This window comes from Ursus arctos, unplaced genomic scaffold (genome assembly GCF_023065955.2).
Source record: "Ursus arctos isolate Adak ecotype North America unplaced genomic scaffold, UrsArc2.0 scaffold_6, whole genome shotgun sequence".
In the NCBI taxonomy this organism is placed as follows: domain Eukaryota; kingdom Metazoa; phylum Chordata; class Mammalia; order Carnivora; family Ursidae; genus Ursus; species Ursus arctos.
Window position 1 is genome coordinate 15,306,847 of NW_026623078.1, and position 23,563 is coordinate 15,330,409.

The 23,563-nt window shown below is 34.7% G+C and overlaps 1 protein-coding gene across 7 annotated transcripts in view; it reads right to left on the minus strand.

Moving 5' to 3' along the window:
• TMEM68 (transmembrane protein 68) overlaps nt 1-23,563 on the minus strand; it is a 44,898-nt gene that overhangs the window by 13,169 nt on the left and 8,166 nt on the right. For 5 of the 7 annotated variants that reach the window (XM_026516465.3, XM_026516468.4, XM_026516466.3 and 2 more), the window contains 3 exons: nt 9,009-9,176; nt 6,537-6,730; nt 1,676-1,736 (listed from right to left, as the gene is read on the minus strand). In XM_026516465.3, the coding sequence (XP_026372250.1) occupies nt 1,676-1,736; nt 6,537-6,730; nt 9,009-9,176 (423 nt within the window). Of the gene's footprint in view, nt 1-1,675; nt 1,737-2,075; nt 4,533-6,536; nt 6,731-9,008; nt 9,177-23,563 lie in introns of those variants that run through there. The other 2 variants (XR_008957756.1, XM_044390385.3) reach the window with 2 other exon arrangements.

Below are 23,563 nucleotides of genomic sequence, written 5' to 3' on the forward strand. Positions count from 1 at the left end.
AAGCTTTATGAGTACTCTTTGCACTTCTGCTCAATTTTTCTGTAAACCTAAAAATGCCCCCCAAAGGTTTATTAATTTTTTAAAAGTAAGCTTTCAAAAACATAAGAATTTTAAAAGGCAAACCAATTACTATTATTACAAAACCAAGAGTAAAGACTGCAACTAAAAGCTAGAAGCTAAAAAGTCTAGAGACTCACAAATACAGGCTTATGTGAATAAAAGAAAAAAATAAAAGCATAAGATAAATTCACATAAACATGAAACTAAAATGTACCAATAAATAGGTAAAGAAAAAAAAACATTACTGTAAATTAAGAAAAACGCAAAGAGTAGCAAAGAATTACTAATGCTAATGACCAAGTATGAAATTTAGCAAGATTAAAAGTGGTAATAATGTAAAATAAACTGGGGGATTAAATAAAAAAGAAAGTCAAAAAGCAGTCAACAGTAATTTTTAAACCCCTTCATAATTAAAGAAACAAAATTAGGACTAATTTCTGGTATGCAACTTAAATTCTGAAGAAATGACCTGAGAGAAAATTAGAAGAAATAAGTCTACAGCAACAACTAAACATCATATCAATCTGCCTTTCCACCTTAAATTTGAAAAAAAAAGGGGGGGGGGAATGTTAACACCTAAAAAACGTAATAGAATATCAACAACATACCAATATTACACATAAAAGAAACAACAGAAGTTTAAAGTTCTTTAGGAGGGGATTTGCACGTGGATAGGAACAATATAGTGCTAGGGATATAAAATTAAATATAATCAATCAAATATAATGTATAAACCATAGGGTATAAAAAACTGAAAATTTCAAAATAAAAAGAAAACAACAGAAAAATTGCAAAGAAAAAGCACTTCTAATCGTTATCACTCCTATAACTACACTCAGAGCTTATTCTGTTACCCATAAATTAAAGTTAGGCAAAAACAACTTTACAATATAAATGTACCACAGTTCAAAATATTTTAAAAAGCAAAAAACAAGAAGTAACAGAAATGAACCAAAGGACATGATACATCCTTAGGTTGTTAATCTTAATTCAATATCATATTGTCATCCATTTTGAAGCTGTAACTTCTTCAGCGGTGAGTTAGGAAGATAGTCTGGGTAACAGGCACATTTGTTCTAAACCTCCACAGCGTGATTCAACCAAGGAAACTAGATAACTTACTCTAATTTTAAGAAGCCCATGCAACAAACAAGCTTCAGTATGTATATGAGACTCTTAACAAAAATCTAACATCTAAGAACTGCCATCGCTTAGAATCAGTTATCATTTAGACTTTAAATAGAAAGACATCTAAATAATATATCCATTATCTAAAGTATTTTTTTTAAGATTTTATTTATTTGACAGAGAGAGAGAGAGACAGCCAGCGAGAGAGAGGGAACACAAGCAGGGGGAGTGGGAGAGGAAGAAGCAGGCTCCCAGTAGAGGAGCCTGATGCGGGCTCGATCCCAGGATCCTGGGATCACACCCTGAGCTGAAGGCAGATGCTTAATGACTAAGCCACCCAGGCACCCCTAAGCCACCCAGGTGCCCCCCATTATCTAAAGTATTAAGTCAAAAGAATTTCTTATAGGGTTCAAAAGCCCAAGTATTTCAAGGATTATATTCTAAATATTACATTATAATTAGAAAAACCATATGAATCAGAACTTACTTGTTCCTCCAAGTGATCTAAATCCTTCTCGAATATTTTGTGTAAACATAGGAATAATGGGCTAAAGAGAGAATTCGAATTAAAAAGTAAATATATTGATCCATTCAATATCTCCATTGAGTCAATAATGCAAACTTTTGGGGGCCTATTCAAGATAATGAAAATGAGGTATTTTTAAAATAAAGGTATACTTTTATCACCAGTGTGATTTATCAGACTAAATTTATCATTTGTAAAAACAAAAATTGGAAACACTACCCTCTAGTGGTAATATATAATATTTCATTTACCAACTTTCCTACAAAAACTTATATATAATATTATATATATATATAATATATATATATAAATTATATATATATTATATATAAAAAAATATATAATATTTCATTTACCAACCTTCCACAAAAACTCTTGAAACTCAAAATAAAGATTGCAGTAATTATTAATTTCATTAAACAAAATTAATGAGGTAAATTAATTGATTTCAGTGATCCACTGAATAGTATGCTCACTGGAGAAAAAGTTACAAGGCTGATATTCCCTCTGTGGGAAAATTTATATAAATTTAAATGACAAGTTTTGGCAAGACGTTGTCATGGAACTATCAAAACACTATTTTTTTGTGAGATTATTAAATCTAAAAATGTTGAACATCAATGAAAAGTATAAGACTCACTGCAAAAAACAACAGAAAAAAGGAAAAGCAAATATTAGAGGATTTCTGCTCACAAGGTCATGGTTTTTATTATTCCATGAATATCTATGATTAAGTATGATTTTCTAAATGGAGACCTTAATTAAATGTCCTAAAACAATGACAAAGTAGCAAAGGATCATGTAAGGAGGTTCCAACATGGTAAAACTGAAGTAGATAAAAAATTGAATTAAAACTTTTTAAAATGCATACAAAATACACTGAATCAAACGATGTTTTAGAATTTAAAAAACTGAGTATCACTACTTACATTCTACCATCAGTATTTGCCTAATACAGAGTTACCTGCCTTAGTGAACAGGGTTTGAGATATTTAAATAAGCTCACATTTAAAAAGCCATTCTTACTCAGCTGTGGAAAACATTAAATATGGTGGACCGAAGGAAAGGGACTACAGGTATAGCTTTCTTCATAAAACTTATTACCTCACATAGAACTACTGATCATTTATTTACTGTATTTCTCCCCTTAGCAGAAGGAAGACCCCTAACAGCAGAGACATTGTTTTGTTTACCGCTGTATCCCCAGCACCTGGAATAGTGCCTGGAACAGACTTGGTGCTAAAACAAAGTATGATGGATGAATTAAAGGAGGAATGAAGACACAGAACAGAGAGACAATGCACATAGTGAAGTAGTTTGGATTCTCTGAATACAGTGTCGGAAACAGGCAGCAGCAATCTTAAAACCAGTTGGGAAAAAAGAAGTCAGGTAAAGAAAGGCACTCTGACGGAAGAATTTAAAATTTCGTGGTGTTAATTCCCAAAGCTAAAACATAAAACAAAGTACACGGACTCTTTTATACAAAATTCAGATTATGATCTAGGAAACTACCACTAGTTTTGTGAAATAGTGACTGCTGACATCCTAATGTTTTAAAGAGTTATAAAATGTCTTTAGAGTTGAGAACATAAAATGCCCAAAAAGGAACCGAAACTTTTTGGCTCATATATACACCCTTTGTCTTCTTCTGGATTTATGTCTACTGACTGGCATGAACCCCAGGTTCATACTGAAGCATGCACTTTATAAAGACTCTTCAGGGTACATACCACCCTTTAAATAGCTTACTCTCCAGAAGCTCGATGTATCTAGAACCTACTATATAGGAAAATGCTGACTCTAGCAGGCTCAGTATTTCAGGCTATAGTCTGGGCATATGGTTTCTAAATTTGCATTCAAGCTAACAGTCTTAAGGCTATAAGCAATACTTTATTACAACTTGATACTGTAGTACAATTATTCATTCCTTTCCTTGTACACCTTTTGCATACAAGGTATTAGAATAAGTAACCTAGAATTAAATTGATTGCATGTATACATATGTCTCCTCATGTATGTGTGTGTACACATTTGCAGAGAAAGAGAATGTGTATTTTGTTAAAACTGTTCTTGGGGAATTAGTTTAATATGGTCTTAGAGTTTAAACTTTGCCCCTAAAAATAAGTGAGCACCACTGAGCAAGTTACTTACCGTGTCTATGCCTCAGGCTCTTCATACATAAAGTGGGAATAATATTAATTATACCATCTCAAAGGTTATTTTATGGAGTGATAGAATATATATAAACAATTTTATTAGAACAAATGTTATTTTTTACATCAGTTGTCTTTCAACTTGAGTAAATGGCCTAAAATTTTTCCAACTTATTTAGATATGAAGTTACCTAGAAATTCTCAGGAATTTCACAAAATAAGAGTGACTTAAATTATATTAGAAAGCCTGTAACTTTGAGATGAATCTTCAACATTTTTTACCAATATTGCGTGAACTTGCATTGACAATCTAGATTTTTTTCATTTAATTTGTTACTATGTCACAATTTAAATGTAGTTATTCTACCAACAGTCTTAAATTTTTACTCGAAGTTTATGATAATTCTGTGAGGACCATGAAGGAGTTTCTCAGATGGAACACTTGTACCATTTACAACTATCTCCATATATGGTTGAAAGAGTTTCATCATGTATCTGGAGGGTCCCTCTAATCTCAAGGTCAGCAGACTCACTGTGAAATGAAGTCAGGATGGCAACAGCCCCAGTTGCCTGTGGTCCTGAACTGTATGCTCTGCTCTGCTTCTGCCTTGCTGTATGACCCGATCCCTCCATCCCTTCATCTCTCTGTGCCTGAGTTTCCTCATCTGTAACATTGGAATAATTATATATGTCACCTACTAATGTACAGGAATACCGACGGAAAGCCTTTAAAAGCACTACAAAAGTTGGGGTGGTACAACAGTTATCAAATGTACAATGCTATCTGTAAATCAATAATGTTAAAGATTCCTGGCTTTAAACTTACAAAAGGATGTTTATAAAATGTTCTCAAGTTTCATACAAAAACCTTAAGTTATCTAGATTATCTTAATTATCTAGAAACTCTATCAAAGATTGAAAAAAATAGTTCCTTTCTCTCTATAATTTCTTTCTTTCCAGCCTTCTTCCAGGCAATGTTCCTTAAATCTGTGAAGTTAAGGATGAAAAATTAGAATATCATGATCAATTTATATAATTCCAAATCTATTTTTGTCATTTTTATCCTAAAACTTTATAAAATAATCCTTTCAAAATATAAACTTGAAAATTAAACTACTTTGATTGGGGTTTTAGTGTTTATCACTGCTTTAATAAACATTACTTTCGTTACCCCTAATTTTTCTACAATGGTGCATATATCCTTTTGTACTTTATATTTTTCATATATTCTAAGATTTTGTTTTATACATCAGTGCTTAAGACTTTTTGGGAAATAAAATGTGCTGTGAATTAATTTTCTGTATCACAATACTATTAATGTAAAGTTAAATTCCAAATGTCCCTTTCTAGTAGTGCTTAATATTGTGTCAAAATCAATTCAATTCAATTTAATTCAAATAGTCTACTAAGTGCTAGTCATTGTACTAAGGACTCAGAATATAAAGGATGATCTTGTCCTTAGGGAGCTTATAATCTACTGTAGGACAATAATGTTTAAATTTTTATGTTGCCTTTTATTAAACACTTGGGCAAGTACGTTAACTCTTACTCTGGGATCACATTACTAAAGCACTACAGCAATAAATTCTAGTAGTTACATGTACATGTGTACAGGACAGAATAAAGCTCAACACATTTTATTTTAACTCTGCAGTTTAAAAAAAGAAAATTTCTGGTTTTCTCCAAATACTGGTCTTGGGTTAGAATGAGACATCCATAAACTCTTCCCTTTTAATCCTGTATTTGCAAGATGAACAGGCAAGCTAAGGGTGCATACTGATCTCTATGTAGCAGCAATGAGTACACAAAAAAAACTGAGAATGAAAGTATTGGCAACAGTCTCTAACTAATTGGCCTAGAAAAAGAACACCATCCTGTCAAAGGTATTACCATTTCTTTTTCTGACAGACAATCTAAAATGAAAACAGAAAACAAAGAAGAAACATTCCATAAGTAATAAATGTTTTATAGGATAAAGTACAATATGGAGACCAAAAAGTTGAGAATTACTTTCCAATGCAAAAGAAAAGGACAAAATGGCTTTCACATTCTCCAGTCTACGAAGTAGAATAATTACCATGGATCCCTGAGGAACACTTAATTTTCCTAATTCTTTTATAAAATCTTTTTAAAAGATCTAAAGTACACTAATATCTATTTCTCATCTTTATTCATACTATCAGATAGCTGATCACTTTTGCTGATAAAAAATAATAGGAGTTACATATTATGCAAGTCCTATTATTTTACAAATTGGTCACAGATAAAAGCATTGCAATGAAACCAACCAACAACCATCACTGAAATATGCCAACTCAATCATACCAAAGGCTTAAAATACATAGAACTGAAATGATTATACTTTTGAAAAAGGTGTAACTGAAGGAATGCAAAAAATTTTACAAATCTAATTAAAAGAAGCTGGATTTTGAAATGTAAAATAAAACTTGGATGGATATTTGCCAAATTTCCAGATTGATTTTTTTAAAGATGATGTCCCAAGCACAAAGAATATTTCTCTATCATTAACCTTACAAAGAGTTATGTACACTAATTTTTAAGTAGTGCAATGAAAGTATCTAAATTCTTATATATTCTGGCCCACTACGTAAGCATTTATTTAAAATTCAACCTAGCTTTACTTTAATAATTAGTTTTATACAACTCACCACTTTTGCATCAATTGCAACCTGAGCGAAGCCTTTACGATTACCCCAAATGATGTTGTAGGTTTCATCACTAATTAGGGCTTCTCGAACTCCACCTGGTGAAATAGCTAACAAGTGACCACTCCTCAGAATTTCAACACATTTTTCTCTTGGTCCATGTAGAGCACAAAATACATCAAGTAATAAACTAAACCCTGTAAGAAACATTAGCATGAAGATATATCTTAAGTACTTCTTGTCCAATTCAAGACAAAAATCCTTACAACCTACATAAATAGGTATCTATACGTAAAGCAGTAAACTCCTTTTCTTACTTTTTTTTAAATCAACAAGAACTCCTAAGGTTTACATAAGATTAATACTGCTGGTAAAGTAATAGCTATGTCTCATTGACCACCTCTTATTGATCATCTCCTCAGTGATCACCTACTACTCGGGTTACAGTACATATTCAAACTCTGAATTAAAACTCACAAAAACCTTGGAAAACAGGGATTCTGATCCCCATTTTACAGACAAAGAAATTTGGCTCAGGGGTAAGTATCTTGCTCAAAGTCACACACCTAGCAAATGGCAGGGCAGAGATTCCAGTCCAGGTATGTTTAGTCCAAAGCTCCTTCCACTGCGTCTCAGGGCCAAACACTGTCTACAGTATTTATTAGAGCAATCAGAAATGATATCCCATCAGCAATCACAAATCTAATCTTCCTTTAACCCCATAAGAAAAAGAATCACTCAAGAGAATGTAAATCTGACTATACTTAGCCCTACCAAAATTGGCAAGCCATAACCAAATCTGTTGAAATTAAAAGTTAGATGATGTTAATCCCACAAGTAAATTTTTTAAATCAATAATAATAGCAAAATCATTAAGAGTTTTTAATAAAGTGAGTATTTAATTCAGTAACAGCCAATTCCAGGTCTTAATATTATACAGTTTTTCAAAGCACAACTATTTATGGATGAAAGAAATAATCCTATCAGTAATTAACTATTTTAACCAAATCCTAAACTGGAACTTTGGAGGACTAATGTTAGTGTAATACATTATTCTTGAGAATGGAAAATAAGAGTAGTGAAAACTGTGCAGACTAACCAAACTTCTCATAGGTTTAAGGAATTGAAGAAAGATTATAAATATTATAAAGACTGAAATAATATTCACCCCATATTACATTAAAAGCTCATTGATTTAACTGGATGCATTTTCATAATAGGTTTCATAAATTACAAGATCATAAAGGGGAAATCTTTTTAAAAGCTAAATAAAAATACTCACATTATATTATGTATAAAAAGAAAAGAATGGAAGCAACCTAATAATCTGTAAGAGAAAACTAGTTAAGTAAATATTTTAGCCATATTAAAATTATTCTTTATAAAGCATGGTAAAATGTTAATGCTAACATTACATTTTTTTAAAAAAGAACACAAAAGAGTTTGCATAACATGTAAAAAATATGCAAATTAAAAATGAAGTATAATAAATAAAAACGATAACTGGTTATGTTCAGGTGGTAAGATTATGATTATAAGTGATCATACTGCTTTCTAAAGAAAAACCTTTTCTAGCCAATTTAGTTTATACAGACACAAAGATACCCAAAACATTAACCATGTCTATGAAAGGCACTGACTAAACTGCTATTTAATTCACTGCTTGATTTTTGTCTCTCTTGCTGATGGGTGGCTTTGGCTTTTATTATTCTAGAGGACATACTATAAGCTTGTTGGCTTATTTGGCTTATTTCTGGTGATTCATGGACAAAAGAAAATGAGATTTATTACCAACGAGTTTATTTTAGAATGGCTTTTTAAAAACTCTGTTTGAAACCACTTGTTTAATTAATCTTTTTAAAAAGGTATAAAGCCTTATGAACAGATTAGGAAGAATAGAGCACTTAATTTTAAGAGCTGTAAGTCTAGCAGGCAAGTCAAGTATAATAAAGACATATAGACTCTTTAAGATAGGATTTCTGAAGCAATATTATTATATGAAGACAAAATATATCTTGGCTCATTTTTTTAAATAATTCTGATTTGCTATAATACTGATAGTAATCAAACTTTAACTACTATGAAGTTGAACTCCAAAAATCAATATCTCATTGAAAAATTCATCATCTGAAAAATCAACTACCTTCTATACCAAAATATAAATTAATTATGTGGCAAAAGTTACAACTTATTTTTTTAAAGTGGAAGTTCAGCATTTAACTTAGAAAAATAATGACTAAATACCTGTTAATAAAGAAAAAATTTAGATAACACTTTTGACCATAATATTTTTATATTTAGATATATTAGCTAAATAGCATAATTAGATACTCACAAATTAGAGCTAAGTGTGTTACCCTAAAAAGGCAAAAATCTTTTCCAAATGATACTAGAGAGCTCAAGGACACAAAATTTAACATAATTTGATCATGTTAATTAAACATTTTTATATCACTATCCACAGTCAAAGTTTACCTGGAATTTTAAAGACAAAGTGATCAGCTACTACACGGCAAGTTCTGCCTTTATGGATAAAAATTTTAGCCATGAAGTAGTAAAAATCTATAGGAATAGCTCCATGATAAAAAATTATAAGCGCTGGTCCTTCTTCTGGTATTTTTTCCATCCCATGAACTTCATAACCTGTTAGAAAGACAAAATACAGATGGTTAAAATATATTTATAGTTTATTTACACTAAAGGATGTTTACTAACTCAGAAACTCAGTGTTTTTTTATAGAAGCACATGAGCCTTCCTCTTTCTCCTTCCCTTCTCACACAAATCAGTCCTACAGCCATTACGTGGGCCAGAGCAAAGTCTAGGATGGAGGGGTGGCCTGGTGTGCATACTGGAGCCCAGGAGGGGTGAGGAGGGCGTCCACATGAGGTGGCCCAGAGTGGGGAGTCAAAGCCCAAGCGGAGTTGTGAGTGTACCCCCACAGGAGGAGAGTCTAGGACAGGGTGCTGGGACCTGAGTGGGAAAAGGAGGGGACCCAGGGGTGAGATTAAGTGTAAGGCTTAGAGGAGCATCCAGACACTTCAAGGGCCTAGTATGGGATATCAGCCCAAGTGGAGTAAGACGGTGTCCGTGAGCGGCAGGGGATGGCGGCAGTGATCAGAGGTTAGTTACACATGGGGGGGGGGGTGGTCAAATGAATCTACACATTAAAGATAATGTGAGCCTGGTTCTTCACTGTTGGAGAAGGTAGCTACAAGAACAGAAAAGGAGAAATCTAGAACAGACTCAAGCTGTAAGAGAACCTCACTCCTACCCTAAAAGAAAAAGCATTATGTCAGAAAGTTGAGATCGCTCTCTCAAATAGATGAACTGACAGCTCCAATGGGTGACAAGCCTCTCTAATGAGAGACAAACTGAGTATGGGAAGAAGACGTAGGTGCCCTAAAAGTAGGCAAGAAGTAAATAATTGAAATGTTAACAAATTCAAAGGCCAAGTGCTGGTGACCATTGAGTGTAGAACTCCCGGGAATCCCAGATACAAACAAGAATCCACACTCACCAACATTCCTCCACAGGCCTCAGTGGGCACTTATAAGAAAAAGCAGGGGCACGGCAGGGAAGAGACACAAGAGAGCCCTGAAAATGGTACAGAGAACAAAACCCACTTGCTTCTCAGAAGCTTCTCTTAGAAAAGCAAAACCTGACAGTGGGAGAGGTGCAGGAAACTCTTCCATCCCTTCTAAGAAAAGCATCTGATGCTGGAAAGGACAGAACTCACTCCCCCTCCTCTCACCCTTGCCTCACTCTACCATCCCACTCTTAGGTAGAAGTCTACCACTGCTAGGAAAGGGTAGAAGACAAAGCATGGGCTTCCGGGAGGTAGAGAGTAGGCCCAGGTTCTGAAATGACAGCAAGCAGAGATCTGCTACCATTCGGAGGAAGAGTAAGAAACTTGCTGCCAACCCCAAACTCCCACTTACACAGGGCAGAGTTTGCCTCCCACTGGGAAGAGGCAAAGGGACATTGAGAAAGTCTCACACCTGAGCCTCAGGCATACAGGGCCTGTGTACAATTCTGGCTAAACCAAGAATATTGAAGAGTTGCCCCTGTCATCCCCGTCCCACCACAAGCCTCATGTGGAATTATAAGCAAAGGCAAAGAGAGACCCCCTCTGTAGCACAGGCATACTGGATTGAGGATGGAAGACGAAGATGGAGAAAAACCCTCTGGCACTCCGTGCCCTGTACTAATGCACAAGGTAGCAGGAGTTAGTAGTCTGTGCTGAACTAAGGTACCTAGAGCTACAACAAAACCCAAACCCAGTTTAACTACAGAGTAGGCTGAATTAAAGTCCACCCCACTCACTAATGGCCTGACAGAAAAATGTTAATTTTCAGTTGTAGATACTAGTTACCTCATTCTCTCCTGTTCTTTTACAAGCAATGCCCAGAGTTCAATAAAAAGAAATTATGAAACATACAAAACAGCAACACCATTGTCAAGAGATTGTTTAATCAAAAGAACCAGACCCAAATGTTTAAATTATCAGCTAATAACTTTAAAATAACCATGGTCAATATGTTAAAGGACTTAGCGGAAAAGTGAACACATATATAATCAGATTAGAAATTTTAGCAGATACGGGCACCTGCGTGGCACAGTGGGGTGAGCGTCCCACTCTTCGTTTTGGCTCAGGTCATGATCTCAGGGTTGTGAAATCGAGCCCCACGTCAGGCTCCACATTCAGAATGGAGTCTGCTTAAGACCTTCTCTCCCTCTCCCTCGGCCCCTCCCCACTGCACATGCACTCTCTCTAAAATAAATAGATATATCTTTTTAAAAAAGAAAAGAAATAAATTTCAGCAGATAGAAGGAAATTATAAAAACAATGAGTCAAATGGAAAGCCAGACACTCGAATGAGATCTAAAGATTAGTAACATATCCATGTTAACTTCCTGATTTTAATGGTTTTATTGATGTTAAATAAGAGAACATCCCTGCTTGTAGGAAATATACACTGAAAGTGTATTTTAAAGAGAGGGTAATGTAGGCACTCACAGTCAAATGATTTAGAAGATAAGTTCTTTGCACAATACTTGGAATATTAATTTTTAAAAAGTCTATGAATAAAAGCAATAGTCATTATTGCTTTCTAAGGAAAAACCATTTAAGATCTTAGAATCATAGAATCTATAAAACAAAGCTAACCTTTGGGTTCCAACCTAACAGACAATATTAAAACTTAAGACTATCTCTGATTGTTAATCAAGGCTATTCAAGGAGTCACACATCTGTGAAACAACAAGCATACTTTACTGAATCCACTAGTTTCGAAAACACAATCTGGACCCTTCTGTGTAAGCTTGATACAGAGTAGTTTCACAGGAGTATGTGATTCTACTTATTACCAGCAGGTTGTAAAAGGGGGAATGAACAGAAAAAGGGGACTAGTGAAGAGGGCCAGGATAGGAAACATCAAGTAAGTTATAGCTCCCCTGGGATAATACAATCTAGAGCAAAATTTAACAGTTAGTCATAAAATAATTCATTGAGGGCCTGCTTTGGCAGCACATATACTAAAATAATTCATTGATAAAAATAAGAAAACTCTTAAGAAACTCTTGACCCAATGCAAAATAAAACATCATTTAAACTATTATATACCACTGGGTAACTTACTAATGTTGTAAACTTTTGTTTCATTCACAAACATATAAATTGTACTTTAGAAATTCCCCCCATTTTATTCATCAAAAACAAAAATGATTTCATAGAATCTAACTACTACACGCATGGAAAAATTTGTGATGACAAATTTCAACTACATGTCAAGAAAATTTCTCTCCTGTACTACAAGTGAAATTAAAGACTTGCACCACCCCTTAACCCTCCTTCCTGCCACATTGTTAACCCTACTCCAAGTCATCGTAAGGGGAATAAGGCTGGTGGAGATGGGGAGGGGGATGATCTCTGGAGGCTTCCGTCTAACATGACCTAGTTTACATTGGCTTCCTGTCCATACGTTTTTTTTCTCCTCTGCCAGATAGAGATTAACCTGCTTACTGCCCTTTACACTGCTATACCAACGCATTTTTCATGGCAATCCTGTGCTACTGGTGTTTGCGGGGAATATAAAAGATTTAAGTAAGCTCCACCAATGCTTCAGAGGAAAATACCCTACATATTTTATCACAAGAGTTGGAACTTATACTCTGAGTAGCAGATGAAATGTGATCATAGCTCTAGTCATAAGATCTGTTTCTCCTTCCCATCTCACTGCTGTCAGGTGCCATACAGACCTCAGCCTCAGCCAGTCCCAGCAAAAAGAAAAAAGCCTACTGAACAACCAATGAGTCAATGAAGAAATCAAAAGAGAATAAACAATACCTTAAGACAAATGGAAATATACCATAACAAAACTTGGAGCATACAGCAAAAACGGTTCTAAGAGGGAAGTTCACAGTGATAAATGCCTATCTCAGGAAAATAAGAAAAGTCTCAAATAAACAACCTAACTACACCTCAAGAAACTATAGAAAGAATAAAATTAGTAGAAGGAAGGCAATAACAAAGATTAGAGGGGAAATAAGCAAAATAAAGACTAAAAATACAATACAAAAGATCAATGAAACCAAGAGATGGGGCGCCTGGGAGGCTCAGTTGGCTAAACCTTTGCGTTTGGCTCAGGTCATGATCCCAGAGTTCCAGGATGGAGCCCCACATCAAGTTCCCTGCTCAGCAGGCAGTCTGCTTCTCCCTCTGCCCCTCCCCCTGTTCATGCTCTCTCTCTCACACTCTCTATCTCCCTTTCAAATAAATAAATAAAATCTTTTTTTAAAAAGCAAGAGATGGTTCTTTGAAAAGATAAATGAAACTGACAAACCATTAGCTAGACTCACAAGAAAAAGAGAGTACTCAAAAAAATTAAATCAGAACTCAGAGAGGGTACCTTACAACTGATACCACAGAAACACAAAGGATGAGAGACTACTATGAATAATATATGCCAAGAAACTGGACAACCTACAAGAAATGGATAAATTCAACCTTCCAGACTGAATCTGAAAAAACAGAAAATCTGAACAGACCAAACTAGTAAGGAGATTGAATAAGTAATCAAAAACCTCCCAACAAAAAAAGTCCAGGACTAGATGGCTTCACTAGTGAATTCTACCAACTGTTCAAAGAGGAATTAATCCAATTCTTCTCAAACTCTTCCAAAAACCAGAAGAGGACAGAACTCTTCCAAACTCATTTTACAAGGCCAGCATTACCCTGATACCAAAACCAGACAAGGACACAAGAAAAGAAAATTATAGGCTAATATCCTTGATGAACATAGATGTAAAAATCCTCAACAAAGTATTAGCAAGCCAAATTCAGCAATGTATTTAAAAAATCATATACCACGATCAAGTGGAATTTATTATAAGGATGTAAAAATGGTTCAACATTTGCAAATCAGTGTGATACACCACATTAACAAAATGAAGAATAAAAATTATATGATCATCTCAAGAAAAAGCATTTGACAGAGTTCAATATCCATTTATGATAAAAACTTTCAACAAAGTATACAGGCAACATACCTCAACATAATAAAGGCCATATATGACAAGCACACAGCTAACATCATACTCAATGGTAAAAAACTGAAAGCTTTTCCTCTAAGATCAGAAACAAGACAAGGATACCCACTCTCACCACTTTTATTCAACACAGTACTGGAAGTACTTTTTCTTAGGCAAGAAAAAGAAATAAAAGGCATCCAAAATGGAAAGGAAGGAGTAAAACTGTAAGTATTTACAGATGACATGATATTCTACACAGAAAACCCTAAAGACTCCATCAAAAAACTGTTAGAATAAACAAATTCAGTGAAGTTGCAGGACACAAAATCAATATACAGAAATCTGTTATGTTTCTGTACACTAATAACTATCAAAAAGAGAGATTAAGAAAATAATCTCATACAAGATTGCATGAAAAAGAATAAAATATCTGGAATAAATTTAACCAAGGAGGTAAAAGACCTATATACTGAACACTAGAAGATATTAATGAAAGAAACTGAAGAAGATACAAATAAATGGAATGACATTCTATGCTCATGGATTGGAAGAATTACTATCGTTAAAATGTCCATACCAGCCAAAGCAATCTACAGATTCAATACAATTCCTATCAAAATTTCAATGGCATTTTTCACAGAATTGGAACAAGCAATCCTAAACATTTGTATGAAACCACACAAGATCCCAAAGAGACAAAGCAATCATGAGAAAGAACAAAGCTGCAGGCATCATGTGCCCTGATTTCAAACTCTATTACAAAGCTATAGTAATCAAAACAGTATGGTATTGAAATAAAAACAGACACACAGATCAACAGGACAGAACAGAAAGCCCAGAAATAAACGCACACATATATGGTCAATTAATTTTTGACAATAGAGCCAAGAATATGCAATGGGGAAAGAACAGTGTCTTCAGTAAACAGTGTTGGGAAAACTGGATGGTCACATTCAAAAGAATAAAACTAGACTACTATCTTCCTTATACACAAAAATTTACTCAAAATGGATTAAAGATTTTAATGTTAAGACCTGAAATCACAGAACTCCTAGAAAACATGGGCAGTAAGCTCCCAGACATCAGACTTGGGAATGGTTTTTTAAATCTGATTCCAAAATCAAAGGCAACAAAAACTAAGATATACAAATGGGACTGTATCAAACTAAAAGGTTCTGCAAAGCAAAGGAAACCATCAACAAAATGAAAAGGCAACCTACTGAAAGGGAGAAGATATTTGCAAATGACAGAGCTGATAAACAGTTAATATACAAAACACAAAGAACTCCTACAACTCAAAAATAGCAAAAAAACAAACAATCCCTTTAAAAAATGGACAGAGAATCTAGACATTTTTCCAAAGATATACAGATGGCCAACCAGTATGTGAAAGATGCTCAACATCACTAATCATCAGGGAAGTGCAAATCAAAGCCACAATGAGCTATCACCTCATATCTGTTACAATAGTTATTACCAAAAAGTCAAAAAATAACAAGTGTTGGCAAGGATACGGAGAAAAGGGAACCCCCGTGCACTGTTGGTGTGAATGTAAATTAGTGCAACTACTATGCAGGATCCTCAGAAAGTTAAAAAAAGAACTATCCACACCATCGACCAATTCCACTTCTGGGTATTTACCCAAAGAAAACAAAAACACTAATTCAAAAAGAGATCTGCAGCCCCATGTTCACTCTAAAGCATTATTTCCAATAGCCAAGATACAAAAACATTACGTAAGTGTCCATGAATGGATGAACAGATAAAGATACAGCATATACACATACAATGGAATACCATCCACCTATAAAAAAAGAACAGTATCTTACACCATCTGGGACATGGATGGACCTTGAGGGCACGTGCTAAATAAAATAAGTCAGAAAGAAAAAGATAAATACCATATGATCTCACTTATATGAGGACTTTAAAAAAAAAAAAGATACAGAGAATGGAGTGGAGGTCACTAGAGGCAGGAGATGGGGATGGGCAAAAGGGGGGTCAAAAGATATAAACTTTAGTTATAAAATAAATAAGTCATGGTAATATAATGTACAGTATGGTGACTATAGTAAAATACTGTTTTATACATTTGAAAGTTGCTCAGAGAATAAATCTTAAAAGTCCTCATCACAAGCAAAAAAATTTTCTGTCACTATGTATGATGATGTATTTTAGCTACTTATTGTGGTGATTATTTCACATATATACAAATACGAAATCACTATGTTGTACACCTGAAATATGATGTTAATTATATCTCAGTTTTTAAAAAGGAAGAAAATCATAAAGTGATACAGAAATTGTTCTTGCTATTACTATTTTTTCATGTCATAAAAGAAACACCAACTTTGGTTTATACTTCAATTCACTCAATTAAATAAAAATGTAGAAATCTTTCTCCAAAAAACACCCCCAAAACAAGGGGGAAAAACACACATTTAGAGGCCAAGGGCAGAGGTAGGATCAAAGTAAAAGGAAGCTAAGAAGGAAGGAAATCTCAATGACTAGAGCAGAAAAGAAAAGGAAGCCTGAAAAGCCATACTGCCTCACACAGAACAGCTGTCCAAAGAAGCCCACCGTTCATGTATAAGAGAAAAAGGGAAAGTCCAGAATATGAAAATCCGAAACTATCTGTTTCTTTCCTTAAGTGTATCCCCATTTGATTTGCTAAGAAACAAACTTGAATAATAAAAACTTTAGTATAAATTTTAGAGCAGAAAATTCCTTTTTGAAGTAGTTTATAATGTCTTCACCAGACAGATGAAAGTGAGTGTGGTAACTGGGATTCTAGTATTGAAAGAAGAAAGTACTTGGTAATATCTCAAACGGACTTAAAAGAATGTTTTTAAAAATTGAATTTAATGGTATTTCGACATTATGTATACTTTCAACATTTCTTTCCAATTACGTAGTTCTAATTCAACTAATTGGATTTACTTTTAAGCTCTACAGAACAATCACTGAGGCGGTCTCAAGTTACCAAAAGAATCAACTGTCTCATCAGATAAATTTTTTGAGAAATAAGAAATACCTGTTTGAAGGATACTACACAGAATATTCCTGAGGTTCCTTCTTGCTTTCCAGAATATTAAAAAAATAAATAAATAAATAATTGTACTTATGTAACACCAAATCATCTGGTTGAAAGCAGAAACATTCAGTTAATTCAATTACTGACAAAAACTATGGTTTTCCACAGTGGCAATAAACATGAAGTCCAAATATTATTTAACATGGTCACTCTTAAAACACAGATGTAATATACCAGTCACTGGTCAGAAAGCATCAGTAGACACTCCAGTTCAAAATTTTCAAGGCCTTTAAAGCCCAATTGCCTATCATGTGTTATTAGTCAGATTCTTTCATAAAATATATAGACAAATGGTGGCTCACTAAAAATACTTTCCCATCTTTGCGCTTCCATGCATGTCACTGCCTCTAAATGGAATGCTTCCTGTCCAATGTTTCCCTGTCTAGCAGTAGAAACTTTAGGGGTGCCTGGGTGGCCCAGTTGGTTGAGCGTCCGACTCTTGATTTCGGCTTGGGTCATGATTTCAGAGTCATAGGATGGAGCCCGGCGCCAGGCTCCGCACTCAGCATGGAGTCCGCTTGGGTTTCTCTCCCTCTGCTTCCCCCCCGCCCCGCTCTCTCTCTCTCTCTCTTATAAATTAGTAAATCTTTAAAAAAAAAAAAAAAAGTAGAAATTTTAGGGCACTTTAGCTCTTCCTCCCTCAAAACTCCATATTTACCAGTCACCAAGTCCTCTACATTTTACCTCCAAACCCTCTTAAATCTATCCCTCCCTCTTCCCAATGTTAGTTTCAAAGTGCAGTCCTATCATCTCCTGCCTATAGTACACCAATCTTAGGGGATCTGATGAGCAATACAAGCTCAGAGAAAGTAATCAAAAGGGCAATTAATTGTCACTCTCCATCCAACCACTATCCAGGGAGGGCAGAGCAGATTTTGAGTATTTGGGCCCTGGGCCCATGTCACACAGTGGTGGGGCCAAGGTGTAAACCCACATCTGTCTAACTCCAATCTGTGCTCTCGCCCCATACCACAACTTGTACTACAGATACGTCCATGCTAAGCTACATCTGTGATTTGTAAAAGCTGGTTGCGATCTATTAGTGAGTTTTGAAATCACTTTGGTGAGTTATGAACACTTTTCTTTTTAAATAAGAAAGTAGAATAGAAAATAAAACAGGGGCGCCTGGGTAGCGCAGTCGTTAAGCGTCTGCCTTCGGCTCAGGGCGTGATCCCGGCGATCTGGGATCGAGCCCCACATCAGGCTCCTCCGCTGGGAGCCTGCTTCTTCCTCTCCCACTCCCCCTGCTTGTGTTCCCTCTCTCGCTGGCTTTCTCTCTGTCACATAAATAAATAAAATCTTTAAAAAAAAAAAAAAGAAAAGAAAACAGATCACTGCAGAAAGTACATATACTATTCATGAACTAGTATATATATACATTTGTGTGTATACTGGGTAGCAAAATGCATTTCTTACTAGAAATAATAGTAAAAAATTTGATGGCCTAAAAAATTTCTTGAAAATACTAGGGACTCTGAACATAGTAGGTATGTTAAGTTGAATTTAATAATGATCAAGATACAATGTATTTTGGTGCCTTCCAAATTATTGGAGAAAGATGCTCTCTGGGTGCCTGGGTGGCTCAACTGGTTAAGCGTTCAACTCTTGATTTCAGCTCAGCTCATGATCTCGGGGTCGTGAGATGGAGCCCTGGGTTGGGCTCCACACTCAGTGGGAAGTCTGCTTGAGATTCTCTCCTTCTCTCTCTCTCTCTCTCCCACTGCCCCTCCCCCTGCTTGCATGTGCTCTCGCTCTCTAAGATAAATAAATACATCTTTAAAAAAAAGGTGCTCTACAATTATGATAGCTAACATTAAACACGTAGTTTGTAATAGAAATTATGCTAAATACTACTTTACATGAAATTTCACTGAATCCTTACAACAACCCATTTTCTAGAAGAGAAAAATGAGGTTCAAAAACATTAAGTATCTTGTTTCAGGAGAAAGGTTACTTACATAGTTTTAAGTGGTTCCCCCAAGATATTTATCAATTACAAAGTAAAAAATAGCAACCTTATGGTGGAGAAACCCAGAGACATCTCCTTAGCCACATAATCAAAGTCAGTATCACCAGTAATAAGACATACCAACATCATGAACCTCTGAAAAAATGCACTGAGAAGGACACATCATCATTTTTGTGGTATTCTTGTCAAATAGGCATAAATATGAAACTTAAGTCTAATTATGGAAAACATCAGATCTAAACTGAGAGTCTAACAAATAATTGAACAGTCCTCTTCAAAACTGTGAAAGTCATAAAAGACACACACAACAAAGCAAAACAAAACAGAACACCTAACTAAATAAGCACCATAGACGGGAGGAGACATGGCAACCAAAGGCAGCATGGGACTCTGGTACAAGGACACTGGTGATAAAACTGGTAAGATTTGAGTAAGACCTGTAGTTTAGTTAACGGTATTCTACCACTATTAAGTCAGTAACTGTAGAAATGGTTATGTAAGATGTTAACATTTGGGGCAGCTGGGTGAAAAATAAGCAGGAATCTTGGTACTATTTAATTTAATTATAAAATTACTCTGTAATTCTAAATTTAAAAAAAAAAACGAAGTTTAAAAATAATCATAATTGTTACAAAAGGCAGGGAGGAGAAAGGAGAGGGGGAAGTGGAAAAAGAAGTTAGGTAACTTGTCAAGGCCACCAGCCAGTAGTCGGAGAGAACCTGGTTTGAAGCTCAGGCAGTCCCTCACTCAATAGAAGACAGAAGAGGTTAAAGGAAATGCTTTTCCAACTGAAGTAGAGAGGGAATGTCTCTTAATACCTCAATTTAATTTTCCCATAGACTTTGCTACATACCGTTTAATTTATAGGACCATTTTAGTGAATAAAATGTATCCATTTCTTTATGAAATAATAATAAAATATAAAGTAAAAGAAAGCTGAGTTTGTGCTATTATGGTCCATTTAAAAAAAAACTCAGTAACATAAATAATAAACCGTATGATCAGCCTACTTAATCAAACCATCGTATTTTTCAAAAATATTGTACTGCCAATGAATTTAAAGATGGCATTAGGTAAGCATACAAATTTTCAGACAATGAAGGAAATTTCCCTTGTAAAACAAACACAAAATAAAACAAGATAAAACAAACAACTAAGAGGCGCCCAGCTGACTCAGTTAAGTGTCTGCCTTCGGCTCAGGTCGTGATCTCAGTGTCCTAGGATTGAGTCCCACATTGGGCTCCCTGCTCAGTGGGGAGTCTGCCTCTCCCTCTCCCTCTGCCCCTCCTCCCTGATCGTGCTCTCTCTCTCTCTCTCTCTCTCTCAAATAAATAAATAAAATCTTTAAAAAAACAAACAACTAAAAGCCCCCAAATGAAATATTCCTTACCTCCCTAAGGTGAAAGTTACAGTCTTCATTATCTTCACAGTTGTGCTAAAATATATAGTTTTTACTTTTCTCAAAATTATCTTGGTATCTTCCTGAGGACTCTCCCTGACTCTATTAATTTTCAGGGGAAATATTAAATATTATGAGTCCAGCTTTTAAAAATATTCATATTTTCTAGGTATAATGTTTTTTGAAAAATAAGTCAAAATTTTTAATATTTTAAAAGCTAACTTGAGGGTAGGGATTTCATTGACCTACCACCAAGCAAACTGCCTAGAAATGTAGGTATTTAAGAAACATCAAATTAATATTTCCCAATTTACACTAGGCATTATGTTATGCAGCAAGTAAGAATCACAGAATTTTTTGAAAAATGACAGAGCACTTAAATTATATACGGTATGACATAAAATACAACTTCAAAACAGAAAATGCTGGACAGATTCTTATACAAAGATACTTACAGTGAACAAATTATAAGTAAATGATGGTTCAACAGATAACTGACTAAATTCATTATAAGATTCACAGAGTTCCATGTAGTCATTAGAAGTCACTAAGGCTTAGTGACATGAAAAATACTAGTTGGCAACACATATAAAAAATTATAAACACACCAGCAATTCCAATAGTAAATTTTAGGTGACCATCATTTTTCTTATGTTTTTTTGCCACATTTTCTTACAATGAACATTTTATTAGTTGAAAAATTCCTCTGAAGATTCTTTAAAAAGCATGAATTAAAACCGATTTGATACAGGGGCGCCTGGGTGGCTCAGTCGTTGGGCGTCTGCCTTCGGCTCAGGGCGTGATCTCGGCGTTACAGGATCGAGCCCCACATTAGGCTCTCCCGCTGGGACCCTGCGTCTTCCTCTCCTACTCCCCCTGCTTGTGTTCCCTCTCTCTCTGGCTATCTCCCTCTGTCAAATAAATAAATAAAATCTTTAAAAAAAAAAAAAAAGATTTAAAAAAAAACTGATTTGATACAAATACAAAATCCAAATATGCACACAAATGCTTTTTATATATGTCACTAAACAACAGGGCAAAGAAGATTACTTTTTCCAGTTTTATTGAGAAACAATTGGTATGTATCACTGTGTAAGCTAAAGGCATACAGCATGATGGTTTGAATTACATATATTGTGAAATGATTACCACAGCAGGTTCAACTAACATTCATCATCTCATATAGATAAAAGAAGAGTAAAGAAAAAAATTTTTTCTCCTTGTGATAAGAACTCTAAGGATTTACTCTTAAAAACTTTACTATATATTGTACAGCAGTGTTAGCTATAGTCATGTTGTACATTACATCCCTAGAACTTATTTATCTAATAACTGAAAGTTTGTACCTTTGACCGGCCTCCTCCAATCCCCCTTTCCCATCCTCTGCCTCTGATAACCGTAAGTCTGACCTCTTTTTCAATGAGTTTGGGTTTTCTCTTTTTTTTAGATGCCACATATAAGTGAAATGATACAGTATTTGTCTTTCTCTGTCTGACTTATCTCACTTAGCATAATGCCTTCAAGGTCCATCTGTGTCTTTGTAAATGGCAGGATTTCCTCGTTTTTTATGGCTGAATAAGGAAAAATCACTTTTAAAAGAGTATCACTTATCCTAATAAAATCTAATGTCAAGTTACCATGAAAAAAATTAAAACAGGCTAAGAACTATATATCTTACTACCTCCGAGCCATAAATGCATATTTAAAAATACCTCGGAAAGATAAAAACACCTCAAAATTATATATTCTACTACAAAATAAACTTAGTGCTTGAAGTTATCTAAATTAAATCATGTCTCCTAAAACATAAATAAACGCAATTCCTTATGATATATATTATCCTGAAATATAGGGGGTGTATATTTGGGAGGATACATATTCCCAACCAGTATTGGAAACAAAGTTACTTAAGTGGTGTGTGACTGTATTAAAGACAATGAACCAACAGAAGCCAACAAAGATGCAGTCTCTGCAGATGTACGCATGTGACATGAGGAAGTATCACCTTGTCTCATGTAAAACAACCATAAAAGGATATGAGAGTTGTAATGACTGGCAAGAGCACTAGTATTAATGAGTAATATTCAGAATTCACTACATCAAAGGCATATGGCTCCTGTTTGCAAACCTGCTGAATACCACTACTTTTGACCCTGAATCCCCAACCTCGGACAAACTGACCACACAGCACAGATCTGAGACTGTATCCTGGCTCTACTTCCTAGTGTGTCTTGGGCAAATAACAATCTCTCTGTTCCTTAACTTCCTCCCAGGAAAACTGTAAAATGGAGATAATATGTCGAATTTATTCTAAGTTTTAAAAGAATGTATGTTAAACATTCAACAGTGTATGGCATAAGAAGTGCTCAAAAAAGACTTATAAGACTGCATGTAGTATTAAAATGATGACACATTGGTCTAATAAGCATGTCACTGGTGATCTTTGCTAATAGCAGCCTTGTAGTCCCATGGTATACATCCTCTGGTATCTATTTCAAAATCTGTGCTTCTGTGTCTTTCTGTGATGCCACTTTGATGCTCCAAATGAAATAGAAAGTACATCTTTGTTACATACCTACTGAATTCTCTGTATTTTTATAGTCCCAACGCAAAAATGACCAACAAGTAAGATAAAAATTGGTAGAGAAAGACACCAAGTCCTTGATAATAGGCCACAAGAGGGCAATTTTCATGTTAGCCAAAGAACCACCAATCATTAAATGTAGAACAACACAATCTCTCAAATGATAAAGAAAAGAATGAATATCCTGGAAAGGTACTTGTTGCTATCTCATTTATTCAAGAGACATGTGACCTCTGAAATGAATCAAACAGAAAATGGGTAAATTACAGTATACAAATTATATTTAATATTATTAGTTAATATTCATTTTCTTAAAAATCTCTACACTAGAAAAGTCAAACTTATTTTGAACAAAATGGAATTAAATACTAAATTGTTAAAGCATTTTTAAAATAGGTTTCTATACAGTTTTAATTAGTTTCTTAGTCTTTTAGATGTCCCACATATAAACTA